The 22,275-nt window shown below is 51.4% G+C and overlaps 2 protein-coding genes across 6 annotated transcripts; both read right to left on the reverse strand.

The window, feature by feature from the left end:
• Positions 1-2,216: 2,216 nt before the first annotated feature.
• Positions 2,217-16,773, reverse strand: DCPS (decapping enzyme, scavenger). The gene is made up of 6 exons (XM_061476012.1): positions 16,520-16,773; positions 15,320-15,488; positions 8,435-8,580; positions 6,352-6,465; positions 3,625-3,735; positions 2,217-2,653 (listed from the first exon to the last, which is right to left on the reverse strand). Exons 1-6 carry the CDS (start codon positions 16,667-16,669, stop codon positions 2,387-2,389), a joined length of 957 nt encoding a protein of 318 aa, XP_061331996.1. The 5' UTR covers positions 16,670-16,773; the 3' UTR covers positions 2,217-2,386.
• A 68-nt stretch (positions 16,774-16,841) lies between these two features.
• Positions 16,842-19,997, reverse strand: TIRAP (TIR domain containing adaptor protein). Of its 5 annotated transcripts, none has more exons than XM_061476090.1 (6): positions 19,979-19,997; positions 19,505-19,592; positions 18,602-18,685; positions 18,121-18,175; positions 17,301-17,894; positions 16,842-17,206 (listed from the first exon to the last, which is right to left on the reverse strand). In XM_061476090.1, the coding sequence occupies exons 3-6, from the start codon at positions 18,644-18,646 to the stop codon at positions 17,163-17,165; spliced, it is 738 nt and encodes a 245-aa protein (XP_061332074.1). In that variant the 5' UTR covers positions 18,647-18,685; positions 19,505-19,592; positions 19,979-19,997; the 3' UTR covers positions 16,842-17,162. The 5 variants fall into 5 exon arrangements, with proteins under 5 accessions (XP_061332074.1, XP_061332076.1, XP_061332075.1 ...); XM_061476092.1 differs by lacking the exon at positions 19,979-19,997 and adding an exon at positions 18,375-18,442; XM_061476091.1 differs by lacking the exon at positions 19,979-19,997 and having other exon boundaries at positions 19,514-19,801.
• Positions 19,998-22,275: the final 2,278 nt, after the last annotated feature.

Genomic DNA, 22,275 nt, shown 5'->3' on the forward strand with positions numbered 1-22,275 from the left:
TCCCAGGATATTCTCACTCCCTCCCGGTAGGATGGGCTTGCTTTGGGGTGATGCCTTCATCCCCCTGCAGCTTGGGGCAGCATCAAGAGGACCCAGAGCAGAGATGCCAACCCACCATCAGAGAGCTGCTGTGCCTGACTCTCTGTATCCAAGAGGTCTCAATGGTGGAGCTTGAGCTCCACCAAGGCTTGAGTAAACCATGGTCCCATGCCAAGGGGCACACAACAGCCGCATCCACTCTAGTCAAGTCTTGGGTGGACCCAAAGGCCACCAAAGAGCTTCTTTCAGTGGCCACCATAGCTCCAAGAGACAAAGTGTCTTTGGGAAGCACATTTGCTGCCTTAGCAGAATGGCACAAGCTTCCACTGGGTAATTGCTAATGACTACACCCTGCCCTAATATTCCACTTACAAAGGATAAATTGCAGTTAGATTAATTCAGCATGAAGAGAGCCAGGTGATTTGTAGAGGAAAAGAAGGGGATAAAAGAAACTTCCCGGCTGTTTGAGCAGTGATTTGTAAGGAGCTCTGCCACCGCCCAGCCCAAAGCTGTTCGACAATTACACGGATACAAGGGTTTAGAAGACGCAGTGAGGAACAGAGCTGTTCTCTCACTGAGGTTTTGCCATCCCGGGGTTGGCCTCACGCCATCACCACAGCCAAAACCCTCCCAAAAGGGTGACAAGGACAAGGCAGGAGCCAGGCAGCCATGGTCTGTTCACAAAGGAGAAGGGGGTGCCCTCAGCCAGGCTCACAGCATCTGCTCCGGAAGGACAAGAATGGGGCAATTCATGGCCAGCACAAGCCACCTTTGTCCTGCAACCACCTCGGCCTCACCCTTCCTCAACCCATGGCCTGGAAGTGCTGGTCTGGCTCTGCAAACCCAGTCCCAGGACCTCAATAAGTGCTTTGAAGGCCCTAGCCATAGGGCCATCAATATGCATCCCCCTGACCTCTTCTCCTGGGGTCCTGGTCTCCATGGGTCCCATGTGCTCCAGAGGAGGTGGGTCACTGGCCAAGAAGCATCATTTCTTGTCTTCCAAAAGAAAGGATTCCTTCTGGTTGCAGATGTGTTGCTTGGTCGTCTGCCACAGCCCTTAAAGCATCTACTCTCAAGGCAGGTTTGCCTTTTGGTTTAATAGCTGGAGAGCATGGAAGCTTCCTGGTTGACAGGATGGTCCCATCTGCTGTTTATCCTGTAAAACTGATTTTGCTTCACCTAGGGAGACCAAGCTCCCTCTTAGCACAGAAAACACTCCCATATATAATAAATAATCATCCATTTCCCTTAGCAACTTAAATCCTAGGGATGCAGAGAGCCAGGGCATGGCCAACCACACTGATCATTTCCAGATTCACTTCTACAGCAGCTCCCAGATCAACTGCTAGGAGATGGGTAGAGTTGAAACAAGAAGGAAAGGCTCCCCAGCAGATTGCCCTGGCTTTCTTACCACATACTGCATTTCTGCAGAGAAGCAATAGTAAGAAAAGGTGGCTGCATCCAGATGCTCTGCCTCTCCCTGCTGCTAAAAGGTACCAGGGAACTGCCTGACCTGAATATCTATTAATCGGATGAGGCAAACAAAGCCCCAGGCATCTCTGATGATGCTGCTTGCAATGCAGCCAGCTCTGGGCTGCTCCATCACAGGGCAGTGCTCTGCAAACAGCAGATCACATCTGCAAACAGCAATTCTCTGCTGGTTTTCAACACACACCCCCCCCCCCCCATGAAAAATTCACCTTTGCAGAGCACAGGCTGGTGAAATGAGTAAAGAAGGGGGCAGCCAGCAAGATGATTCCTGCAATTACATCCCTGCTTCCTGGCTGAAACCAGAGCCCTTTCCGGCAGCAAGAACTCATCAAGCTTTCAGAGGTTGGTGTCCAGAGGACAAGATGCAGGGAACCAAAGGCTGCGGGCAGCAGACCAAACCTCTCTCTGCACCCTGAAATCAGGCTTTTCCTATCACAACAGGCAGCTCTCACCAGGTCTTAGAACCACAGAAGGGGTTGGAAGGGACCTTAAAGCCCATCTAGTTAAAACACCCTGCCACAGGCAGGGACACCTTCCAGTAGAAGGTGTCCAACTTTCTTGGACCCCTTCAGCTCTGTTTGGTGTCAAGGGTTGTCTTTTGGGTGGAGAACACGGATGCACACAGACCCTCTGCTTGCTGCATCCCAGCTCACTGCTACAACCCCAGTATAGACCAGCACACCAAAAGAAGTTAATCAATGTTTTAATTGACTTGAGCAGAAGACATGGTTTCTATACACTGGGCCATCAGCCCCAATTGGTACAAAAATTAGTTAACAAAAAAAACCTCTTTTAAAAACGAACCTAAAACGGGCATTTATTAAAACCAGAAAGATACAAAAGCACCTCTGCCTGCTCACACCCTTCCTGCCTCCTGGAATCTCTTGAACAGCGCTTTGTCTGCCTGAAGGGCGAAGGTCAAAGCCCGTTTCTGGTAGTACATGGAGTCCAGCACCAGGTTGTCAATCACATCTGTCAGGAGGTGGGCTCTCTCCACGGAGATGCCCGGAGCGTCGTAGCCCAGGGCGGTGAAATGCACGTGTAGATGGTAGTAGGAGGGATGGTAGTGCAGGTAGATGCGCAGCTGGGAGCCAGGCACACCAAAACGCTTCATTATAGCCTCCTAAGGAGAAAGGAGACCACCATAGGTCAGGACTGTAACACACAGTGAGGGCACGGGGGCAAGCAGTGCGTGGACAGGCTTGGAAGGAGCATCCCTGGGCGGTGGTGAGAAAGACGGAAGTGATTTCTGCTTCTCCATCCTCACAGCAAGGGAGAGCGGAGGGACAGAGCATTCCCCATCCTGTGTTTTGGCTTCCACAGGGCTGGAGGAATGCCTTCAGCTGCCCCACTTTCCTCCGCTGGTGCTCGTATTACTTTCCATTCCATCCTTATCACCCCAGCTCACCCGGTGAGTTACAGAGATCTGTTACCAGCTGGTGTAATTAAAGCTCTGAGCAGTGCTGGTGAGCCCTGGCACGCTAGCTGGGTGCACTGCAATCCCATGGCTAATCTCTTCATTAATCTCCACTTTCCCCAGTGCAATTACTTCCTGAGTTTCTAAGGCGGGGAAGGAAAGAGAAGCTATCATGCACCTATCTGCACCAAGCATGCCCCAGCACAGGGCTGGAAAACACTCGTCTGCCAGTGAAATCAGTCAAGGGCTTGGGAGGAATCATAGAATCAGCCAGGCTGGAAAAGACCTTTAAGATCATCAAGTCCAACCATTCCCCCAGCACTGCCAATTCCACCACTAAACCATGTTACTAAGGGTCTCATCTACATGTTGTTTGAACGCTTCCAGTGATTCCACCACTGCCCTTTTACCAGTGTGAATAAGACAGGGCTGGAATCCTGCAGCTCTCTGCTAACAGAGATGCACTGAGCACCCCTAAACCACTCTGAATGCCACACAGCTTTCCAGTGCCCCAGGGAAAGGTGCCCACAGCTTCGGTTCATCACCTACTGTCACCTCCCATTAGTGGTCCCCATGCAGGTGCTGTGGGTGGGTAGGTTGGTCACCAGTGACGCTGTGACAAGCAGGCTGGGCTCTCCCTCACCAGGAGAGCAGCATTGGACCAGCCATGCTCTTACCTTCCCTTCTTGCAAGATGTTCCTCAGCAGCGGGAGGTGCTCAGCGGTCAGGTCCCGAAGAGACTTGACTTCCCTACGGTGAACAAGGGCTATCAGGTAGAGGTCATCCAGCTGCAGAGAGACATGGAGGTGACTACAGAGCAGATAAAAGCACGAGCACTTTGGACCCAACACACCAACCCCAGCTTGTGCAATAAGGGGCTACCTCTGGCATGTTTAGCCCACACCCAAGCTGGGTTGAACCCAGCATAAGCTGCCTTCATCCACTGCATTTCTAAGCATCATTTCTGGGCAAATGAGGTTGGTCCAGCACTAACTAGGAGACAACAGCTTCACCCCAACCATACACAGTAGGACCACAAATATCTCCTCAGCTTTAAAGGCAGATCAATTGATCAATCTTTTGTACACAGCCCTGAACATCTCAAATACATTGTCCTGGTGCAGACTGAGGCTGGCACCCACCCTACTCCATGGAACCCGCCAGCAGCCCAAGCACAGCCTTTTTAGCTCAGGGGTTCATCTCCACACTCAGATGAGGATTTACAGTGAATCACAGCAGCCAGAATGGCAACTGTAGATGTTTCCAAGTGAAAACCTTCCCACACTTCCACCGTGCAAATAGCTCCACTTCCAGTCACACCAATCCTATAAATAACTATTTTCAAGCCCTAATCGGTCACTGGACAACACCAGGGCAGTAAAACACCCACTGAGCAGCTCTCAGGCAGACCTCTGGCATCTCCCAAAGCACTTCAATGTTTAACAAGACATAGAGATGTGGATCATTACACTTTAAAAGTAAATCAAAACAAATCCCTATCTCCTTCAGCTTTCCAATATGAACACTACAAATAAAAGGGTTTAGCTATCTGAGACCATCTGGCTCTTTGGAAAGAACTGCTCATGCCAAAAGATGCTCTGAGGACCCCGACTCGGGGCTCTCAAACACGAAGCTGTTGTTTGCACCCAGCCAGCACAGCGATGCTCATGGTTCCGTTGGATTCCCAAAGCAGCTTGTGCACAGCTCGTATCAGCTTGTCCTCTTTGGAGCAGGGCTGGCTGGCGGGAGGAAAAGCAAACAGCTCTTCTCCTTTAGAACAACATCTGCATGTTGCTGTTTGAAACAAATAAGGCTGTTGCTAAAAAGGCTCTGACTGATGTCATGCCGGGCATCGTTTCAGGCAACGCCTCGGGGCTCCTGCGGGTTTGAGAGAGGCTCAAAAGGAGTGGGAAGAAAGCACAAAACCACACAAAAAGGCTTCAAAACATGAAAAGAAAACACCAAACTAAAACCAAAAGAAACCAACTCAAAACCTCTACCAAGGCTGGGGAGAAGGAGATGATGCAGCACCCAGAAGGTTAAGGATGGCAGCAAGCACAATGGAAAGGAGAGATCTTCCTCATGTCCATCAGCCTGATACAATTCCAGGTGAATTCACACCATTCCATGGGCTAAGGCAGTGCTGTGGAATGGATTTCAGGGGAGCAATGCCTTGCTTCTCTAATTTAATTTAGTAGCCTTGCCTGTTTGATGGGAGGAGGCAGAAGGAACCTGTGCCTGTGGTAGCCCCAGGGCTGGCAGGGTAAGCTCTGGCTCAGCATCACCCACAGCCAAGAAGAAATTCCTTGGCTCAAAGGCAGAAGCCAACAGCCCTTGCTGGGATGCTGGCTCGCCTGCCTGGGAATGAGACAGGCAAAGGGCCTGCCTAGCCCCAGGGGTCTCTTGCTGCAGACAGCAGCCCAGCAGTGGGAAGAAAGCAAGAAGATCCTGTCCAGCATAACAAGAAGCTCTCCCAAGAACAAATCCCGCCACTTAAGCACTCCCTGACCATGCCACCTGCAAGATGTGGATACAACAGGTCCCTAAAGCACAACTTTCAGCCCATCCATCTGTAATCCTGATGCGAGTTGTGAAGCTTGGCTGCTGCGAGCGATGATTTACACTGAGGCTTTGCTCGAAGCATATTACCACCCTGAGAGTAAAAGGCACTGAACAAGGCACAGTCCAAACTCCCCAGGTATCAGTCTCTGCAGGAAGAAGGTTGTGCTTCCCAGTGAACAAGCAGAAATTCGGGTTTGGTTACCCCATCACTGCTTGACAAGGGATCTGTCACAAGCTGATGTGACCAGAGATTGCTCCGCAGTGACCCGTTCACCTGTGCTCACGCAGCACCAGGACGGAAACACAGAGCTGTGTTGTACATGAGTTACAGCCTGGTTAAAACCCTCTGTGTTTTAGTGAACGGCCACTCCCACGAGGGGTTAAGCAGCTGCTCCTAAGCTACAAACCATCTGTTTAACATTGCACGGAGGAGAGTTAATCACAGCAACCAAAGGACAACATCAGCCCCCTTTGTCCCTAAAGTTGAGGCTTGCAAAAAGAAACAAAGCCCCAACCAAGTTCCGAAGGAGCAAACACGCAGCTGGCTTTGGGTTCAAACACATCACAGCACCATTTGGGCTAATACAGGAAAGAGAAAGGGAACCTAATAAATAAATCACCACCAGCAGCAGTGGGAACAGCCTGAGTTTTGCAGTGGCCACAATTAGCATGTGATAAAAGGCCCTGGCAGTACCATCACTTAATGACAGCAGGAAGAGGAAGGACACATTCCCCTACTGAAACTTTCATTAGCATGCTATTAGCAGCATGAAAGTGGACATTTCCTCTGGATTACCTTCAGGCAAGCAGCATCCCTCCAAAGCTAAGAGGAGCAAACCAACCTGGTTTTGATTCCACTTAAAATCTGGAACTAGAACAAAGCCATCGCAAGGATCTGGGTTTTCATGGATGATTCGATCGGCCTCAGCTTTCTTCTCCAGGATATTGTACACCCACTGAAAGAGAAATATGTGATTTAGAAACCAGCAGAGAAAACAACCACCTCAGGCACAATTAGCCCAAGCTCACGGATTAGTGCCCATTCCCTGCAACTAGAACATAAAACCCAAACCAAACCAAACAACAACTTGATTTTAAGACGACCAAATCGTCTCACGGCTGGTAACATTTGTAGTTAATTATCCATAACACTCCAACAACAAACTCCAGGCTGCTATGAGCACTTCAGTGAAAAGATCCCCCCCGACCCTGCTGTGCAGCACTGCACTGATTTATTCAGGCAGTTTTGCTTTCTCTCAAGCACTAAGAACTGGCCACAGCAGGAGATGAGGCACTGAATACATTGGGGTTAGCCCAGTGCAGAAATAGCTGCATTTGCCCCTAGGAGGATGTGGGGATAATCCTCCCCAGTGGGGTCCAGCAATACTCCATCCAGAGATGGAGCTGCTACAAGCACTAAATACCCATGGCAACGGGTCTGAATGAGATGAGCTTTAAGGTCCCTTCCAACCCAAACCATTCTATGGTTCTTTACACCTCCAAAATGCACTTCGAGTCTATCACCAAACAAGGTTTTAAAGCATCATTTTCCCCATCAAATTTAGGTATGAAATGCTTTGGTTGGGCTGGGAAGGTGCAGCCAGTCTCACACACACTCACTGAGCTCGGTTAGTGGTTGCTGTGCACACTAAACACTCAAAAGAACCCTTCTGGGGAGCTCTGTCAAGACTTTAATTAATCAAATCAAAACTTAGGATCATTGTGAACTGACCTGAATATATCCCTTAGGGAAAAACCAACCTCTCCTCCCTTGATCTGGGTTTTTTGCTTAAATTCCTGGTCTTTTCTCCTAGCAACAACATCATAGAGAAGATTAGATTCTCCAAGTGATTTTGGAAAGCATGGCACAAGATCATGGTGCTCTGTGACCCTGGAAGGAAAGCAGGGCAGGAAATGGAAGTTTGCCCCTTGGTTTGGTGTTATGCCTGTCCTTGTCGCACATCCAAGTTATCAGTGCCCTGAATAAGCTCACTGATCAGATGAGCTGGATTTTAAACCCAAGTGCTGCCTCATGTGATGAGCAGCTCATCAGCTGCCTGCTCTTGCTGTTTCCAGCATAAGCCCAGTGAGGACAACACACGTCCAAAGACTGGCACCACAATAAGACTATTATACTGAAAGCATCCGGGCTTTGCATCCTCCAGCAGAACACAGAGAGGCCTCTGTAGTCCCCTGATATTTCAGTTACCCTTCATATTTCCCCTTTCTACTCGTCAAACCCAGTTAGATAAAGACAAGAAATGGCATTATCAATGGCTGGTTGTCTTTGGGGGGGCTTTATTTTTAATGGATAGCCTCAGCAGACCAAGGATTTGGTTTATTCCCCCTTCTGCACAGGCGGGCATGAATTGGTCCCTACACACTTGTGTTCCTTTGGTCTCTAAAGAAGAGGAGAGGAGTGATCAAAACGGATGTAAACCAGGAAAAACAAGCCATTGCTGCTGCCTGGGGTGAGAAGGACACTAAAAGCACAGCTTCACCACATGGACTATGGACTGAATGGCAAAGAAGCTGTAGGCAAAGTCCAAGGAGTGAGTTCTGATGCAGTAATCCAAGAACAATCTGTGCCTTTCCATTTCCACAACACCCAAGAGACTCCAGAACGACACCAACGCCCAGGCAGCCACCCTTGGAAAGGAGGAGGAATGTCCCAGCACAAAACATCTCCAGAAACCTTGGGAAAGGCCACACTGTCAGGGGAGGGGGTTCTCCCCCTCTGCTGCACTCTGGGGCAACCACACAAGAGGGACATGGAGCTGTTGGAGTGAGGCCAGAGGAGGCCACAGGGGTGCTCCAAGGGCTGGAGCAGCTCTGCTCTGGAGGCAGGCTGAGAGAGCTGGGCTGGGTCAGTCAAGGAGACCAAACCCACCTAACTCTGCAGCAGGGAAACAGTGGTATCCCTACCTGGATGCTGAAGCTCTGGGACTGGATGTAGGGCAGCGTTATGTTCTTGTAATCCTCCCAGGTTTCATGGACGAGGTGCACCTCCTGGCGCAGGTACTTCTGAAGGTGTTTCTCCGTGGCAGGGTACACCACCGTGGTCTTTATCTCTAGAAACAAACACGTTTGTGATAACTCAGTGCACAAAGCCCACACTACTTCCTGCAGTGCCCAAGAAATCTGTTTTCGTCCCCAATAAACACCCCACTAAAAGAGATACCATTCTTATCTTATGGTGGAGGAGAGCAGACGTGGAAAGCAAACAAGTGCTTTAACCTCCCAGGCTGCCACTGCTTTTGTTGAGGAAGGAGAAGCCGACAACACAGCCAGGGCCTGTCTTTCTAGTTCAGTGGAGGAGTTTGCTGTCTGAAAGGGCTTTTTCCCACACTCACTCTTTCAGGCATATCAGCAACATCAGGGCAGAGCTGGGGCTCCCATGCATGCATTCAACAACCAGGACAGAAACACCACCCCAGGGCAGAGATGTATCTTCCTCGTACTTAAATCTAAAGCTCCTAGCAAACACCCAGCAACTTTCTCCAGTCCCAGGAGCAGCCACGGTGTGAGCTGCAAGCAGCAGGGCCGGCACATGGAGTGGCTCCTTCCCAGAGCTCTTAGGCATCACGATGCTTGGCCTTGAGCCCTGAGCGCAGGAGGCAAAGAGGTCAAGGGCACGGGGATGGATCCAGAGCAAACAATGTGGGTTGATGGGTTAACAGAGCTTGGGATGAGCTGAGGGAAGAGCGGGTGATTCCCCTGCACCACCTGACAGTGAAGATTCAGCTGGTGAAAACAGTTTCTGTTTACCTGAAGATTAAAACTGCTGCGAAATTTGTGTGGCATTAAAGAGGACACAAGCACACACCTCATCAGCTCCTGCGGCAGTAAATCTTACCCACAGTGGTGAAACTCTTGGAAGGAGAAAAGCCCCATGAGGCCGGACAAACTGACAGCAGATCTGACCAAAGCAAGGGGTCAGGGCATTGGCAACGCTCAGCTTGTGCCCAGAATGGGCACAAACCCACAGGTCACACACTCACCATGGCACCAGACAGCCATGCTTCATGCATTATATATTTAAAGACACAGCCAGACACTGAATATAAATATAATATTAATATTAGACAGGCTGAGACTGGGCTTGTTCAGCCTGGAGAAGCCCAGAGAAGCTGTGGCTGCCCCATCCCTGGCAGTGCTCAAGGCCAGGCTGGATGGGGTTTAGAGAAACCTGCTCTAGTGGAAGGTGTCCCTGCCTGTGGCAGGGGGTTGGAACTGGATGAGCTTTAAGGTCCCTTCCAATCCAAACTATTCCATGATCTATTTGGTCCTAAAGCCAGGGTTTGGGTCTTTAGTTTTCTGCTGTCTCTTTTCAAGGCTGGCTCTGCACAAGCCGGGTGACTCTGCCTTTTCATTTCAGGCCAAACCCAGCTTAATGAAATCCACAGGAAAATGCTGGTAACATGAAATATGAAAATGCAAACCACAAGGGCAGCCTGGTCCGTTTCCCACCGTACACATGTTCAAACAAGGTTGTTTTCCAGGACTCCATTAGCACTTCGAGTGGGATGATGTAATAGCAAGAGAAAAAAAAGACATACATGGCTGTAGCTCCTCTGCTCCTCACTCAAGACCAGCAAAGCAACGGGGAGAAAAGAAAAAGGCAGAAGATAATGCCCAGCCTCAGGCTGAAACTTCCACAATTTCATTTTATAGCCCAAAATAAGAGCAGCGACTGCAGCAGAAACCCCCTCCATGGTGATGATAATGCAGTCCATGCACTGGCCAGGATGGGGTTGCAGAGGACCCTTCACAGGTTCCCCATCACCTCCCCAATTTGGGTGGTGGAAAGAGCCACTTTGGCTACTTTAAAGCCAAGTGCAAGATCAGAGGAGCCCTTAAACGTGCAGCTGCAGTCGAGCAGCAGATGTTTGCAGGAGGAGAGGGGGGGAGAGGCTGCGGTTCAATAATGATTCTTTCCCTTCTAGAGGTCTCATCAACCCTGGAACGCCCCAGCAATGCTCATTAACATGAATTACCACAGCCCAAGGAGCTGTTTGATAACGACAGTCAGGCTCTGAGCATTTCAGAGCCCATGCACAAGATGGAAAGTCCTGTCTAAGGTTGGCAGGAAACAGCCACGGCGAGACCAGGCTCGCCACGAAATCTTTCCATTGCTGGCAACGGGCCGTGTTCATGCTCCAGTTTAAAAGCCGCCGTGCTCCTGGCAGGCTCAACGTGCATTGAAGCATCACGTAGGCTGTGGGGCAGCTGAAACCTACCCTGGCCTGGAAATGAGGGTAAAGAACTGCTTTAGGACACATGATGTGGGGTTTTAAGCTCGCTGGGTCTGAGTCACACCAGCCACATGTTCCCATGGGCTGCCACGGAACGCCTGTGGTTTACTCTGGAAGTCAGGAGTGACCCTCAATTAACTGGGGGTTATAATAAAGGAGGTTTAATGGAAAGAACCTTTAATTGAAGGACCAGGAGGCAGAGGTGCTGCAATGGTAGAGAACAACAAACGGGACAGGTCACCCTATGAAGGGTGTTGGAGGGGATGCACCACACTCTTGTTTCCCTGCCCAGGAGAAAAGGAAACTCGGCTTCAAAACCACCAAGAAACAAAATCAAAACACTGGGGGATTTATGGGAAAAGGGGCTGAGGGCAGTTGTTGCCAGGAGGAGAGGATGAAACGTGTTTGTGCTCCCTATGGAGCAGGACAGATACACGGCACAGAGGAGAAGGCAGAGAGAGCTCACACACATAGGAAAGTGCCTTCTCCTCTTCCACGCCACACTCTCCCTAGGCTCTGCCAAAATCCCCTTCCAGCTTGGCCCATTGAGTTTCAAAGTGATTCAAACAGCAAGGAGAGCCCAGGGTGACCCGGTGAGAGCCCTGTGCTCACCTCTCCCATCTCACTCAGCAACACTGAAATGGAGGGCTCTAGTTCTGCTTTTAATAGATTTGAACACACAGGGCAGGAACAACCTGTTTCTATTTCCAGGCAGGGGTGCTTTTTGCCTCCCTTTGCTAGCAGGAAGCTGAGCTTTGGCTCTTCATCTGCCTGCCTTATCAACTCAACCATGGGGTGCAGGAAGGTGCAAGGCCAGGAAACAGCAGAGAAAGCCACACTGCACTTTTCTTCTGCAAGCCTCCTTCCTGCTGCTTACAGCTCTGCACTATCTTCCCAGCATCAACTATCTCCTTCCACGCAGCCTTAACTGTATTTTTGTTCAGTTTCATGATCACCACAGCACAGTGGTCACAGGGAAACACCTCATTTTAACCGCCTCTGCCATCTGGGGCTTCCTTTATTGAAAGAGATAAGAGCACATAAGGAAAAGGATAAAGCTTGCAAGAGGCCAGGGCAAGCCAAGCCGCTGGAGACATCTGGCAAAGGCTGGTTGGCCCCTGGTTCCCTTCCAAAGGGGATTCAGGGTGTGTGGGGAGGATGTCTAGCTCCATGTTACCAAGCCCCAGACCCCAGAGCAAAGCATGGCCATACCCCCTATCAACCCACCCCACACATCCCACTGCTGCAGCATCTACACTTCCATAAGGAGCTGTCTTTGCTGGGTAAGCCTCGCAGGCAGGCAGAGCATGGAACCACTGGGACACAACCAACCTCCCTTCGGCAGCTCCTGCAAGTCTCTCCAGCTCCACGCTGCCTGAAACCAGACCAGGGAAAGCAGGGATATGCATCACTTCCTGCATGACTGAATACCTTCCTTCCATGCTCTCCCATTTCTCCCAGCCCTGTGTCAGAGAGATGGAGCATCTCCTGTTGTGCTCGTTTTGAGATGGTTTTATCAGCTCCAGCCTGCAACACAGGGATGAGCTATGCCCAGCGAGTAAAGACTCCTTCAAGGATTGATAAGAGCCCTTAAATTATACTGGCACAGCTTTGGGGCTGTAAAACACACCATCCCTCAGCAACCAGGTAAGAGGAGGCTGCTTTTCATTGGATTTTCTTGCTGAATGGGTGTGAGCACCACCAGGAGCTGGATGTTACTGGGGAACACGTGGATTGAACCATCTGACTTCTGCAACCAAGCCTTTCGCAACAGCATCTTTCCCTTCTATGAAAGCAGCCCTTGCTCTCACTGCAAGGGAGAGTCCCAGAGCTGGGTTTCCTTCACCATCTCTCACACTTCTAGGAATAAGCTGCCTCTTAAACCTAGGCAACATCCAGCAACTGGCCTTCAAGTAAGCTACACACGCCTGCCTTTGCCAGTAGCAGAGCAGTTAGGATTAGCTCTGACACTGCTCCTCCTTGCAAACACACTCACATTTCCTTCTCTTTATTCAGGTAGCTTGCTGCCGTTCTGATGAGCTCTGACCATTACCAATCTGCTTTACAAATGTCTTTTATTCCCCCATTTTAGCCTTGACACATCTCTCCCAGGGGCCACTTAAACCAGAGACACAGCTGAGGTCCCTTCTCTGGCCGGCATCTCCACACCTGTGTGCTCCCAGCCCTAAAAACCTCATCTTTAAGCAGCAGCAGAGTGAAATTCCTCTTCCCAGGACAGAGGGGAGGTGCTTGCTGAGGTAATGTGCTGCTTTTGGCCTCCCTTCCTTTGCTTTCACCATGCAAACAAAGCGACTGGCCCAGACTCGCAATGGACCACCAAGACGAAACAAGCTTTCATCACATAGGGCCTGTGTTAGCTTGACTCTGCAGAGGGAACAGCAGCACTTCCATGGGAGAGGGTGAAGAAAACCTTCACCTTCAGCTATCAAGAAACTCCGGCTCAAAGAAGAGCTGCCCAAGGACTTGGGACAACAAAGGAGGCATTGAGAAACACACGTCTTAAAAGCAGAGGGGCTGGAGGCGACTCCTCACACCCAGTGCCATGAGTCACTTGAGGCAGTGATTTCCTCATGTGGTTTATCTTACCTCTAGAAAGCAAGAGACTGAGCAGAAGAGGGGTCCACCCATCTGGGGTGTGAAATCCCCAGGGGGAACTGTGTGACGCCACAATCCGGGGCTTTTCAGAGGAACTGCTTCATGCCATGAACCACTTGGCCTTTACTGCATTGTGCTAAGACACAGGAGAGAAAACCCTTTCTCTCTCCAACCCTGGGACCAAAAGGCTGCGAGAGACTCCATGCAAGGGTTCGCTGCATCTCAGCACGATCCCGGGATTCCTCACAAGCCTTGACGCCGTCTGCAGCCTTACAGGAAACTTTTCCTGTTTTAGGTTTATGAGTTGCATTCCTCACGTCAACTCCCTTCTTGGGCCGTGACTCAACTCAAAAGGGCGATTTCCTTCCCCTCCTGACACACACAACCGTTTCCGCCGGTGCCAGCCCAGCTGCCTGCCAGCAGCTTAAGCAACGTGCCCACAAAGACAGCTATTGAGCACTGAACTGCTTTAAGGAAGAAGCTTCCCCACTTATAGCAGGGAGCTGGGGAGCCTGGAGAGCAGCACCAGCATCTGCAGCCCCATCCTGGTCCCCTGCTTGGGGCTGCTCAACATCCAGAGCAAGCACAAGGAGAGGGGCGAGGAGGAAAGATTAACCACTGGGGAATGTATCTACAAAACCCTACCTTTTAAAGGCAATGGAAGAGTAATTAAAGAGATAAGCTTTAGCAGAAGGAAGCCAGAGGCTTTTTTCCCTATTCAAACAGAAGGAATGGCACAGGGACTCATCCAGAAGCACAGCAGGTTTGGTCCAGCTATACACGACACAAACACTGGGCAGCCACAGCACAGAGGGCACACCAAATAACCTGAATGAGATTTCAGTTTAACAAAGACCCAGAAATGGGATGTGAATAGACTCAGATTCACCTGGATTTGCCCCAGCCTCTCAGATAAAGCAGGACCAGGAATGGCACTGACAGAGGAGACATTTAACAGCGTTTTCACCCTAGTGAGAGGTTTCACACCAGCATAAACCTTAAATAAAGTAAGACTGAATCAGGGGACTACTGGAGTTAAAGAGCACTGCTCAAAGCGCTACAAGAAGTCAGATGCCAGCCCAGCTGCCAGGGCTGCAGCTGGAGAGAGGCCCAGGGGACTTTAGTCTTGCAATGCCACCTCGTGGAAATCACTGCATGTCACTGCAGCAGACGCCCAAGTAGGAAGGAGGCTGTGCACAGCTTTACCATCTTCTCCTGCCTTTGAAATGTGTCATTGTAACACCAAAACCTCTGATTTAAAGTCCTTCACAGGGCAAGAGGAGCTTAGCACAACTCACAAGCTCCCAAAGACAGACAGTGATTCCTCCTACTACATGGAAACAGCATTAAAATACAGGTGTATTTGGGAAGGCACATCAAACATCTAAAGAATTCAATTCAGGACTGCAACAACTTCTAATTTAAGCTATCACTCTGATGAATTTTGACTCTGTTAAGCCTGTCTGGTTGTCACTGTGCTTATAGAAGCATTCATGTGTAATTAATCGCTGCACCTTTGGAATTTAAGCACATCCCAGCATTAAATTGAAGTGCCCAACCTGCCAAGATGTGCTCTGCAGTGTTGTCAAAGTAAACATGATGGGGAGAGACAGTGCATTATACCAGATTAACCAACATCACTGAAGACAGACACACAAGGAAAGCTTCCAGACCCACAAGCCCTTGACCTTTAAATCAAGGCTTGGGCAAGGAATCAAGTGATATCTGTTTAGTGTCCAGCAACTTTATAGCTTGATGAGCATGAGGAAAAGGAGGTGAAGTGAGGTAGCACCCAAAACCTCAATTAAGATGTTGCCTTCAAAGCAGCAATGCTCTACTGCTCCCCCAGCTCTGCTGTTGCCAAACCACAACCAGAGCAGGTAGGAACACATGGAGCAGCATCACAGCCATGTCACCCTCCTGGGACCCCCGTGCTCACCGCTCAGCTCTGGAGGAGGGTAGAGGTGGTATGTCTTGTAAATGTCATTGTGCATCCGCAGCTCCAGCTTCGTGTGCTTCTTCAGCAGGTCCAACAGCTTCTCCTCCTGGAAAGGAGTCTTTTCCAGGATGACTAAAGCATCTGTACCCTCTCCAGAGGGGCCGGTCACCTGGAATAAGAACCAATATAGCTGCTGGTGACATGGATCCAGTTTGAGGCCAGGACCTGAGGCTCCAAAGCAGACACACTGCAGTCCCTCAATTCTTGTACACAAACCCCCTCCTGGACCAGCCAACCATCCAAAAATAAAGGCACGTGTGGCTTGAGGCACAGCAGGAATCTGCTGCCCATGAGGGAGGTTTCTGTTGGGGAGCACAGGATGCGGACAGTGTCTCAGCCCATCTGCACCTCCCCGGATGCTCCCAGCACCCGCAGCCACATTCCCACTGACCCACATCACTGATTTCATCTCAGATACTCTCAGGTCAACATGCGGCTGTCAGAGGGTCAGGATGAGAACACAGGCAAGGGGCTGGGGGACTGTAACACTGCAGCTTGTGTCCCTGCCCACGGCAGGGGGTTGTAACTGGATGAGCTTTAAGGCCCCTTCTAACCCAAACCAGTCTGGGATCCAATTGATTTCTCTTTTATGGCACCCTTTACCTTTTATAGGGACTGATATGCCTATCATATACACATCGCAGAGCTAGCATGATGCTTGCAGATCGATGCCGCTTCACTGCCAAGCACGACAAACCTGCTCTCGGGGCCAGAAGCAACACCGGTACTAATCCAAACGTACCCAGAGCTTTTGAATTAAGCCTTCCAGCGCAGGAAGCGGCCGCATCCTGCCACCCCCCAGCCCTCCCCTTTGCCCGGCTTGGGGCATCACCGGGCTGGAAAAGCGGGTAAATGGAGACAACGGAGGGGATAACGTGGGGATAACGGCGGGGAACAACAGCGCCTTCCGCCACGCTGGATCGGCGCGCCATGCGCTCGGGGTGGGGGCGTGGCCCCGCCGTGGGGGCGTGGCCCCGCCGTGGGGGCGTGGCCCCGCCGTGGGGGCGTGGCCCCGCCGTGGGGGCGTGGCGTGCCTTGACGTGCCTCGGCGGGAGGCGGGGCCACCGCTCAGCGCGGTTAACAGCGGCGCGGTACCCGGTCCTATCCCCCCCCCCCCCCAAACCCGGGGCCCCGCGGTACCTCCCCGTGCAGGAACACGGCCTTGTCCCGCGCCGACTCCCGCAGCACACGCCGCAGGCGCAGCTCCGCCAGCGGGAACGGGGCGGCGGCACCGCCATCGCCATCCTCCGCCTCCTCCCGCTTCCTCTTCACCGGCGGGGCCTCCGCCATGGCGCACACCGCCGCACTGCGCCTGCGCCGGCTCGCACGAAGGAGCGAGCCTCGGAGCCGCGAGTACAGCCTGCCCCCTGGCGGCTTGGGGGTAGACCTTCCTCAAGGGGGGGGGGGTCTAAGCTTAACCCCCCTACACTGAAACCCACAAGGAGGTGAAAAGAACATTAACTCAAAATGTCAAACTTCTGCATTTATATTGTCCCAGAGAACGCGTGCAAAGGCCGGGCAGGCGCTGTGTCAGTTTACTGAGGGTCTGAGCCCCATCAGGAGCCTTGAAGACACCCCCCCCCTCCCGGAGCCTCTGAACATCAGAGCTTAGTGTTTGCACAATAAGCAGTAGGGACCAGGATGTCCCTCTCCCCTCTGAGGGGGGTTTGGCCACACAGACGTGGGCATCTGTCCTCCAGGGATGCAGGCGAGTGTCCACGTTCAGTTCCCAGGTCTGCTCCAAGGTCCCTTGAGATGCGACTACATCCAGATCCATTGTGCACTACTCTGTTGCGCTCACGGAGCTCCGGCACAGGTCCTGGAGATCTGCAGAGGCAGAAGATAAGCCCCATAAGCAACCAGTTAAGCTTAAAGTAAGTAAACTGACATGGTCTTTACACCCTCAGAGTGATGTACTCACAGCGCACAACGGTGTCCCTGATCTGCCTGAAGCTGTTCTCCTTCATGTAGATGTAGTAGAGGTTTCGCAGCTCCTTGGGATAATCCTTCCGATCCACGTCCTTCAGCACAGGGATGGTGCGCCCGTTGGCCATCGGGGCTTCCGCCAGCGCCTGGTGCATCTGGTACTTGCACCACGGATCCTGCAGGAAGCCGGGGGTGATGAGCATGACCCAGCAGTGGCTGTTCTGCACAGCATCACACAGCTCCGTCACCACCGCGCCGCCTGGCGCTGCATCCCGCAGCTGGAGGAAGCAGCGGAAGCTTTCAGGTTGACCCTCCAGGTAGGACACCAGCTCCTCCACCACCTCCAGGTCCACCTCGCTGTGGCAGATGCAAACATCGTAGGTCTTAGCCCAGCGGGCGCTGCCCGAGGCGGTGATGTCTGACATCAACATGGGTGACGGGCGGGTGGACCGGGTCAGGCTCGTGCTGGGAGAAGAGCTGCAGCTCTCAGCAGAGGATGAGGAAGGTGATGAGGAAGCAGAACGGCTGGTGTTGAGGCTGTTCTCCCCTGACCTCGGCTTGGGCTTGTGCAGGAGCCGCTTAAACCAACCTGCAGAGCCAGGGAGACCATAGGGAGGTTTTAGGGGGGGGCTTCCAGTGGCTTCAGCAGGACACCTCCAGATAGGAAGATCCAGATGGGATCTCACCCCAACCCCCCAAAACCACCCCAGCCCCTAAAACATCTGCTACCATGACACGTGGGTGCACCCATGTGGGCACCCGCATGTTCTGGTGGGGAGGGGACAGACTCAGAGTGTTCACTCCCCAGCACTCACCAGCCATAACGGGCACCGCGCTGCTCAGCTGCCGATCGCCAGCCTGAACCCTCTCCTGCCAGCAGGAAGAAGAAGGGATAAAGGAAGAAATCAGGAGAGCAGGAACCAGCCTGCAGCAGGCCTCAGCCCCCAGAGCTCAGTGCGGTTTATCCCAGCCCCAAAACCACCCCCAGCAGGGTTTCTCTGCACCCACCTCCCCAATAGTTGCCAGGAAGAGGCAGCTCAAACCCTCCTGCTCTTTACCAGATGCATACCCGTGGCGAGCGAGGCTGAGAGCCAACGGGCAGGAGACAGCCTCATTCCCGACGGTGGGGAAAGGATCCTGTGGAGGGAGAAGTGGGATCACCATGGGTTGACCAGCTGAGGCAAACAGAAGAGGGCTTGGCTGAAGCCCAAGCAAGCCATTGCTTAGTAATAGTGAAAAGCTTTTGCTATTCAAGGATAGTGTATGGTGTGGGGGGGAAGTTTAGGGTGTGCCTACCTGGGATGCAGGAGATGGACACCGGAGCAAGGAAGGGGGATACATCAGCGCTTGAGTTCAGCAAGGAGGATCTTCAGGGATCACCTAGGTGGGAAAGGAGAGTTAGGACACAACATGTTCCCTCCGCAGCCTAACAGGATCCACGCTGAATGGCGATGCCGATCCACCCCTACAGCTTCCCCATCTGGGAACAGCTCCTAATGGGGCAGCCCCAGGTGGTGAGGGGAGGACAGAGGCACCCACCAGCTTCCCTATGGACAGTGTGGAAGAGCCGCCCCATCCCTGGGCTCCCCCCGAGATCCCCCCAGTTGGGGGCAGGACCGGGTTCCGCCGGGCATACGGAAGCACAGGCAGGGGAAGCAGCTCAGCCCTCCCTGGGGCCTCCCTCCCTCCCTCCCACATCCGTCACCACACCCAGCATGCACCAGCAACCCCAGCTGAGCTCAGAGATGGACACTGAAGCCTCTGCCCGCCACTGTGACACTGCCATAGCCAAGCTGGGTCAGTGTCCCCTTGACTGTTCACTCTGGAGCGGAATGATGGCTGTCACAGCACCAACTATGGGTCCCCACCTTGGAGGAGCCTGGCCCTCACCTCTACCCATCTCAATGCACTCATGAAGAGAACAGTCAGCGCTCATCACCCTGATTTCAGAGCTGCTTTTCTTTCCTCCCATCCCAAAACATGCCATGCTCCACGGGATTCACCAGCCCATATGTGGGTCAACCCCCAAGTCACCAGACCTTCATCCCTCTGCTTTACCAGAGGGTGAGCATCACCCCCCAAACCTTGAGTCCCCACTGGATGGCTCCCCATCCCTGCCTTCACTATAATATCATCATTATTAAAGGGAGCAGTGTAATTAAGGAGGCACAGCTTGATTCACAACATGCCTTGACCCACCAGCAGCACCTTGAAGTCCCCTAGCAGCACAAGCACAATTCAGCTACGGGCTGGTCATCACTGGGAAGCCCGTGTCCTAGCCAACTGCCTGCAAAGAGCATTAAGAAATAGGTTGAGAATAGGAAGAGTGCAATGCAGGGTCAAAGCCAACCCCCAAAAGGCGTTCAGGTGAGAGAACAGGGCTACTTTTACCTCTAAATACACCCATAACCAACACACTCCATTATGGTGCTAATACAGTGACACACAGCTCTAAACAACCCCAAACAGATGCATTCCAGCTGCTAGCGGTGGTCAAGCGCCGCTCGCATACCAGAGACACTATCACAGGCACAGAGGCACTGGCAGAAGGAGGTCGGAAGGCCCCCGGGGGGGGGTCAGACAGCACAATCACGCTCGTAACAACCCCTTATAACAGAGGGGAGCGGACCCCATCCCCTCACACCGCCCCCCGGCAGGCACCCCCATACCAACCTGCCCCTCCGCGCACACACCACGATGCACAAGCGCATGCGCCCCTAGCGCAGCCTAGAGCTCTTCTCCCCTTCCGTCGTGGGAACAGGAAGGTCCCGTCCGGTCCTCTGCCAGCCAATGGGAGGGCGCAGTGAGAGCGGGTTGACCAATCGCGTCTCGTCTAGTCGCCGGCTGTGATTGCTCTATTCGTAGCTTTGGGTATCAATGGGTACTTAAAAGCAGCTTCAGTGGTAGGTGTCTGTGATATCCACAGGGAATTGGTGCCCAGGCAGGTGATGAGTTATACCTGTGACACATGCTTCCTGGTTATGTTTGTGGAAGGCAGTGGGAAATCGCATTTCGTGCTATACCATGAAATACCATGGCTTTCTGAACAAGCGCACTTAAGTTCTGAGTAAACATTCATGAGTTTCAGAATGGTTTGGGTTGTTTTTTTCCCACAAACGCAAAGAATATCAATGAAAAGACCAATGTTTCTTTTCATGCTCTGTTGACAGCTCATTGGAAAGGAAAGAACAAATAAAAAGAGGAATGGTGCAACCACGGGTTTTGTTCTGCTTCTGAAGTACTTACTATTCATAGCTCTTTTTCTAGTGGTCTGTGGGATCCTCTGGAAGTCCACCGCTGCCTGGAGTGGCTGTGAAGGCTCCTCACATTTGGAAGGGTGCAATTTCCCTGGGACTGCTGATAAAAGCGATCAAGTGCAGGGTCACTTAAATTCAGGACTTGGAGAAGGATCACAGGGCTGTTGGTTTTCCTTTGATAGCTTTGACTTACACCTCTCTTAACAGGAAATGAAAAGGGCCTTTTCAACATTCAGTGTGAAGTTCAGCATCAAATGTTGCTATGGCTGTGAGAAGGAAGCTGTGGTTGAGCTCCGTGAAGAGGAACCTCTTTGGTTTATGGCTTTGCATGGCTCTGAGTTCTGAAATGAGCTGGGTGGTTTCTGCTGATTCTGTCTTCCAGCATGAGACTGTCATCAAGCCCCCAATCTCTTAACAAAGACACATAATGTTCCTGATGGTGTGCATTGCACTTACTGAGGCTGCCCCTGCCTGTGCTCACTTTCTGGTTAATCCTTGCCTCCTACAAAAACACAGTTCGATACAGTGCACCTATACATGAGCACATTGTGTTTCTACCACAGGTAAAAGGAATCATTCACCACAGGGCAACAAGAATAAAACTTGTTGGCTTCTCCTTCCAAATAAACTGGGAAACTCTGATAAAGGCGGATTGAAGGAGGTGTTTGGTATCGAGTTTTGGAGGCCACCTTTCTGCTTGTTGCTTTATTCCTTGATGAAACAATTTGATGGGTTGCTTCCAGCAGTCTGAAATAGCAAAAGCCTCATTTCTGTAAGAAGAGTCTCACTGAGCTAGTTCATCACTGAATCAGTCTGAAGCCAAGTATGTGCTTAGTAACTTTGCCAAGTGAAGCCTTGATCCTTGCAGACACTGGGTTGTGCAGTGAATCACAGGAACTGGCAGAAGGACAAGCTGCAGCCTCAGGTTGGTTCAGCTTTGACCCAGTAGGTTTATTTCTGGAATTCTTAAACAAGTCCTTAGTAGTTTTAGCTCAACTTTTACCTGACCAGCTTCTATAAATAACTTCAGAACTCCTCAGGTGGGTCATGTCCCCAGGGGATGGACCCTGTCCCATTTTTCCCATCCCACTGAATCAGCAGTCCTGCTGTTTTGCTGTGCTAAGTGCTTCTATACATGCAATGCAATGTCAAACATATTAAACCTGCATATAAAACCTTCAATAATCTTGCAAAAGCTGTAGATGGACCAATAAGGCTTCCTTTTTCAAGGCTCCTCTTAAAAACCAAGAGGGGCTGTAAAACCTAATCAGTGAGAAGGGGACTTTCCTCTATGCAACACCCAGTGGTACGTTGAGTTGGATAAACTCACAAACAACTTTATGCAACTCTTCTGTTGCTGAAAGCATTTCAAATCAAACATCAAGGTCTCCAAAGTGTATTTTTTAACAGCTGTTGATTGCAGTTGCAGAATGGAGCTGTAAAATGAGGTTGTGTAGCTGCTAGGGAAGTGCTAAATAGTATCTACTTTGGAGGAAATGAAAGTCAGATGGAGGGAGTAGTTACTTACCACTAGGAGAGGAAAGGAATAACCCTGAAAGAGTAGCAGATAGACAAGATGACTTTATAAATTAAGGAGGACAAAATCTTTTGTTAAAGTCAGTCAGGTATCCAGTCTGGTCATTAGAAGAACTGGAAGAAGCTTGAACTGAGAAAGAGGAGACTTGCTTTTGCTTGTTACCATTCACTGACCGG

This window comes from Pezoporus flaviventris, unplaced genomic scaffold (genome assembly GCF_033815535.1).
Source record: "Pezoporus flaviventris isolate CSIRO_AGI_PZ_B2104156 unplaced genomic scaffold, CSIRO_AGI_Pfla_v1 ptg000093l, whole genome shotgun sequence".
Lineage (NCBI taxonomy): Eukaryota > Metazoa > Chordata > Aves > Psittaciformes > Psittacidae > Pezoporus > Pezoporus flaviventris.

Excerpts from the sequence above, each read along its gene's own strand:
- DCPS (XM_061476012.1), bottom strand. The coding sequence starts at position 16,669 with ATGGCGGAGGCCCCGCCGGTGAAGAGGAAGCGGGAGGAGGCGGAGGAT. Across the intron at positions 15,489-16,519 it reads CCGTGTTCCTGCACGGGGAG|GTGACCGGCCCCTCTGGAGA; the intron begins GTACCGCGGGGC and ends TTCTTATTCCAG. Across the intron at positions 3,736-6,351 it reads TTAAGTGGAATCAAAACCAG|CTGGATGACCTCTACCTGAT; the intron begins GTTGGTTTGCTC and ends GTCTCTCTGCAG.
- TIRAP (XM_061476090.1), bottom strand. The coding sequence starts at position 18,646 with ATGTATCCCCCTTCCTTGCTCCGGTGTCCATCTCCTGCATCCCAG. Across the intron at positions 18,176-18,601 it reads GTCCATCTCCTGCATCCCAG|GAGAGGGTTCAGGCTGGCGA; the intron begins GTAGGCACACCC and ends TCCTGCTGGCAG. Across the intron at positions 17,207-17,300 it reads CAGGGACACCGTTGTGCGCT|ATCTCCAGGACCTGTGCCGG; the intron begins GTGAGTACATCA and ends CTGCCTCTGCAG.